Raw genomic sequence first — 5,828 nt, 5'->3', positions numbered from 1 at the left:
TACTCAAAAGATTTGGAATGCAAGACTGCTCAACTGTTATATATTCGCTAAACTACTAAATTGTTGAAGTAATAGACATAGTCTACTTATACTAATAAACTACGACTAAACTACGAGCACGGATTATCTTATAATTTTAATTATAAATTTATAATTAATATTTATTTATATAAATATTTTAAAATTATAAGATGATGGGAAAAATAAATTTTTTTAAATATTAGTGTAACCATACATCGCATAAAATTTAAGTAAGTTTAATATAAGAGTACAGATATGTAAATTTGAGTCGATTTGACTAGTTAAAAGTTATTTGGAGTGCCCGTAGCATTTCTTTACGGTAATACATTTAGTATCTAATATGGCGTGCGGTGCAGTACATATCTATTTATTGTGACCGTTAGAATTTAGATGTTGTCCACATTTTCGGAGAAACATCGCCAGAGTCCAGAGCCTAAACTTAATTAAAGTTTTGGCCATAATTATACTTTGCAGTACTACTATTGTTTTCCTTGTAGAATTATGCGAAAAGAAAGTTAACAAAATTACCATGTTGGTGTATGCTGATTGCTGGGGGACTAGCTACATTCTACTAATAGAAGATTTCTAAGCCTTGTTGGCCAGATCCTATGAAAAAATAATTGGTGTTTGTTTATTTTTTAATTCCTGTGGAGAGCAATGTGACCTTGTCGTTTCTAGTTAGTATCACGTTTCCAACACTAAACTCATTACGATCGATCGAGAGCTTGCTAGCAGGCTTCTGTCTTGAACAATTTTGCTTAGTTCATTGCTATAGAAATTATGAAATGCTTCTCTCTTATTTCATCAAACTTTTTAAACCCACAGTGGACTTGAAAATAGAAAACAGTAGTACATATTTAGACTTGCAAGCACAGATCCAATTCAATTTTCTCTAAATGCAATATAATCAGCCATAGCAATCAAAGGTGCAGCCTTATCAGAATCAAATCCAACAACCTGATCAATAGCTTCCTTGTTCAACTTATGAGCAAACTGTTTTGATTTGTGAATCCCAATGAGTTTAGGATATGTTGTCTTATCCGCTACCAAATCTTTGCCAGCCGTTTTCCCTAATTGTTTGGAAGACTTTGTAACATCAAGAATATCATCCACCACTTGAAACAACAATCCAATACACCTCGCGTATTTTCTCAATTTCTCAACTTGCTCTTCATTTCCACCTCCTAAAATTGCCCCCATTACAACCGAAACTTCCAGTAACGCTGCGGTTTTGTTACGATGAATAAACTCCAAATCTTTTAATCCTAGATTAGAATCACCTTCGGAACATACATCTACAATCTGCCCTGCAATTAGTCCTTGAGCTCCACTTGCCTTGGCTAGCTCAACTAATATTCGGACAACTTGAGCAGAAGAAACTCCTTTCGTCTTAGTAGCAACAAGGTGAAAAGCGAGGGCTAACATAGCGTCTCCAGCCAGAACAGCAACGTTTTCACCGTAAACTTTGTGGTTAGTAGGCTTGCCACGTCGGAGATCATCGTTGTCCATAAAAGGGAGATCATCGTGCATGAGTGACATAGTGTGGATCATCTCCACTGCACATGCGGAGGGCATGGCAGTAGACTCATGTCCTCCCAAAAGCTCACAGGCGGCAATACTTAATATGGGACGGATACGTTTGCCACCTGCAAGGAGAGAGTAACGCATTGACTCTTGAATTTTGATAGGGTCTCCGAGTGAAACAGCAGTGTCTAAGGCATTGTTAACAGAAATGGCCTTTTCCAGCATATAAGACTTGAAATCGAATGTGGAAGGTGTGAGTGATGGGTCGGAAACTGTTTTAGTACTGATAGGGACCGAAAGAGAAGAAGAAGAGGGCATAATTTTTTTGGATTGAGAAAAAGGCCGGTTTGATGATGAGTAGAGTCGTCTATGATGTACAAGTTTAGAAGTTGATTTGTGTTTAACATATGAATTGTGAAAAAGGGTTGCGTTTGTGGTTATGCTGAGGTTCATGACAGTTGCCATTCTGAGATGTATTGAAATTCTCTGGTAAAGAAATTGTACCTATGGGAAGGGAAGATGTAGGAAGTGATTGAACTGGCGTCCACATCGTTCAGGTGGCATATTTTGATTTACTGGGCTATCGCTGTACACACACATGCAAGTTTCATTTTCTTTATTTGAAACTTTACTCCCAAGTCAATATATGACATGTATTTCAATCAAAAAAGTTGCAACAACTTGGGGGTCTCGTATTTTCCCAAATGAATCATACCATGAAACCCCACATCAAATTCGGTAGACAAATAATAATTGGGCACGGGATAACACACTATACTTTCTTCTTCTTCTTTTATGATTTAAAAATATAACTAACATTTCATCTGTGCTGCCAACCCAAAGAATAAGTTATAACTTTTTTAATAATTAATATATTGTTTTTAATTTTTTTTCTCTTCAATTCTTTTAGATTTTTCATTAAAAATACCATATTTAATATTCTATTTTTTTCATGTATGTGTACGAAGGTTTCATGTTATTATAAAATGTTTAGTCTTAAATTTATTTATCGATAAAATATTTACATTTATCAAGTATAAGTCAGATTTTACGAGCATAATAATTATTTGCATTTTAAAATTTAATATATAAAAAAGCCAATCAATTTAATAATCGCGTTAGATTCTTTTGTATTTATAAAATTAAATTATAATAAATAATAATATGTTATTAATGACTTTGAACTAAAAAGTTCTGAATAATGAGATCGTTAACCTTCTCACTTCTCGATGGAAACGGAAAAATTTGAATTATTTTATTTCCGTTGATAACTTAAATTTCCATATTAAGTCTGTAAATATCATATATAGTTCTTATATCAAAGAGACGAAAATAAGATGTGAGCAATAGGTAATATATTGGACATGATACCTCTCATCTTCATATGAGCCGATTTTGTCACATCCATAGTTATAGGCATCATTGGTGGCAGAGAATTTCCTAAAACACGAGTCACGGCTCTTTAAGTAGAAGTAACATACCTCTTTAAGCTCTCAACCGAACTTTTAAGAGCTGTAATTTGTTTCAAGTTATATACGAGTATCTTCTTGACCGCACAAATAGTGATTGAAGATGTATTGTTCGGATTTATTTATTTATTTATTGCATTTAACATGTTGTAGTAGTGAAACATAATAATATATCAACATTAATCCACATGCCTGCACTAACAGTCACGGTCACGCGTATAGATAGATAATATTAACATATATATGATTAGCGATGAATAAAAATTGGAGTGAATATATTTGGCACTGATATTAGAAATTGAGCATATGATGTTCATGTGATACTTTTTTTTTTTTTGAAACAAGCGTACTTGCATTACTCAAACAGAATCCAAATCAAGTACATCATTAATAAACTCAGGGGGAGTGACAAGCCACTCTCCACAGCCTGACATAGAATGAGCAGCACTTGCAAGCAAATGAGCCACACCATTCGCAGACCGGTAAACAAAATCTACTAGCACCTGATCAATGTGCTTTAATTCATTAACACATTGTGACACAATGGTATGAAAATAAGATTCCCCACTCTGACCTTTAATCGCCCATACTAGAACTTGCGAGTCCGTTTCAAATCGACAGTATTGGAAACCAAGTAGTCTAACCCAAGAGACTGCTTCTTTGAGACTAATGGCTTCGGCTTCCCTTATCTGCCAATGCCCTTGGATTTTACAGCAACGAGCTTCAATGAAGTTTCCATGAGAATCCCGGATTACACACCCAATGCCTATACCTCCATTAAGCACTCCTGACGCATCACAATTTATTGTCACCCACCCATCTGGAGGCTTTCTCCACTTCTTCAAGCTTTGGTCCAGATTACAATTTTCATTAGACATATTGGCTACCTGGGCCTCCTTCCAGTCATGAAGCAAGTTTTGAGCAGCAGCCAAAACCCCAAAAGCAGATCCGTTAACTCTCTCCCACACCCATTTATTCCTCCTATTCCATATACTCCATCCTATCATCGCAGTAAGCACACATTGTTCTCTTGTACCTGCAGACATGCATCGATGGAAAACCATGAAAGCTGTATCTCATGGATCAAACTGGACCAGGTGGCAAACATTCGACAACTTCCATACCGACTGTGCAAAACCACATCCAAATAGGACATGACAGTCAGTTTCATTCGCACTATAACACCAGGGACAAAATATGCTTATATCCACATGTTTCTGAACCAAAGCTGTTAGGTCCCAATTTGTTTGTAGAAGGGGGTTGAATGCAAACAATACCGTTTAATCGAATAAAATGCGGAATAAAATTGTGAAACAAAATTCAAGTTAAATAAAACTTTTATTAAACTTGAAAGGTGTTACAACTACGGTATCGGTTACAAGGGATTAATCTCAAATCAATTATTACAAATCTAGAATAAATTCGACATGAACTTTTTCTATTTTTGTAATTAAAAGATCAAATGCTAAATGCGATTTGAGATTAAGTTCTAGGGATTTTAATCCGCTAGATTGATACACAAGAACAAGATAAATATTTCTAGTTGATTGGATTTAACTTTACAATCTAGAAATTTAATCTTGAAGAAAAGCAGATGAAAAATAAAATGTTATGCTTTTGTTTTCTGCTCCTTTTTCTCTTGTGTGTTCTATTTTCTGTTTGATTGGATTCTGTAAGTGTTTATCAATAAAAGTCTTCTGCTGCTTTTATCAAACACCGAACTGAAAAATGTACTGGCATGACAATCTCTTTGGCCAGCAAGACTTTCGGTATGACAATATTTACAACTAGCAAGACAATCAAAATGAACTAGCAAGACTTTCGGTATGACTATTGATTGTCATACCGATTGTCATATTAGTTCAAATAAATTGTCTTGCTGAATTAATAACAGATTTTAATCTAAACAGAAATTCTAATAAGACAATTAAATGTATTGGCATGACTTTCGGTATGACTATCAATTGTCATACCGATTGTCATACTAGTTCAAATGAATTGTCTTGTTTTGAATTTAAGCAGATTTTAAACCAATTAAAATCTTGTAAATCCGCAATATTAATTCTAAATTAATTAATCAATTTAATTCAATTAATCAATAAATTAATCTTTTTAGATATAATTTATTTTCTTAATTAAATTATATGACTTAATTAATTAATAGAGAATTAATACTAACCCTGAGCAGCATCCATTCTTCTGACAATCTTCTGAAAATCACTGAGACTTATGAATCAATTCCGCCACTTCAATGCTGACACTCGATGTACTGTCTGGTTCATGAGTGACTAACTTCCGTGACGTTTCTTCATGTCTTGACTTTGATACTCTGATTAAATCCTTGTAATAAATGATACCCTGACGAGATCTCTGTCACTTGATTAAATCCACGATCTTGATTTATATCACTGAGACATGATCAAATTCTTGAACTTCTTCCAGTGAATCTTCAAGTCTGCAGATGAACAATGTTTCTTTATCCTTTGACAGATGTTACTTTGTGAGATCTCTCTGATGATAGATCCACTATTTACTTATTACATTCTTATTTGAGTTGAGTTAAATCCTCGAATAAACGAATAGGCTATGACATATGCCTTTCAATCTCCCCCTATTTGCTTGTTAGACAATAACAACAAATACCTAGAGGATAACTCAACTAACAAATAAGAAAAAGATATAAACAGTAATGCAAAGTAAATAGCAGAAAAGTTTTGGATTATATTTAACATTTTCCAGATTCCAAATGAAATTTACAAGTGAATACAAGATAGATGTTCCTCTAGCCTGAACATATAACTACATTAGACTATC

At 34.1% G+C, this 5,828-nt stretch overlaps 2 protein-coding genes across 2 annotated transcripts; both read right to left on the bottom strand.

Annotated features, from left to right (window-relative positions):
- Positions 1 to 566: 566 nt before the first annotated feature.
- Positions 567 to 2,083, bottom strand: LOC141700237 (geranylgeranyl pyrophosphate synthase, chloroplastic-like). The gene has a single exon (XM_074504046.1). The coding sequence runs from the start codon at positions 2,008 to 2,010 to the stop codon at positions 904 to 906; it is 1,107 nt and encodes a 368-aa protein (XP_074360147.1). The 5' UTR covers positions 2,011 to 2,083; the 3' UTR covers positions 567 to 903.
- A 1,290-nt stretch (positions 2,084 to 3,373) lies between these two features.
- LOC141700235 (uncharacterized) lies at positions 3,374 to 4,060 on the bottom strand. The gene has a single exon (XM_074504044.1). The coding sequence runs from the start codon at positions 4,058 to 4,060 to the stop codon at positions 3,374 to 3,376; it is 687 nt and encodes a 228-aa protein (XP_074360145.1).
- Between the last annotated feature and the right edge of the window lie 1,768 nt (positions 4,061 to 5,828).

Source organism: Apium graveolens, unplaced genomic scaffold (genome assembly GCF_009905375.1).
Source record: "Apium graveolens cultivar Ventura unplaced genomic scaffold, ASM990537v1 ctg1935, whole genome shotgun sequence".
Taxonomy (NCBI): Eukaryota; Viridiplantae; Streptophyta; class Magnoliopsida; order Apiales; family Apiaceae; genus Apium; species Apium graveolens.
Note: the sequence above shows the minus strand (reverse complement) of the source record. Positions and strands in the feature narration are given on the sequence as shown.

Bases quoted from the DNA above. Each gene is read 5' to 3' on its own strand.
- LOC141700235 (XM_074504044.1), bottom strand. From the start codon at position 4,060: ATGTCTGCAGGTACAAGAGAACAATGTGTGCTTACTGCGATGATAGGA.
- LOC141700237 (XM_074504046.1), bottom strand. From the start codon at position 2,010: ATGGCAACTGTCATGAACCTCAGCATAACCACAAACGCAACCCTTTTT.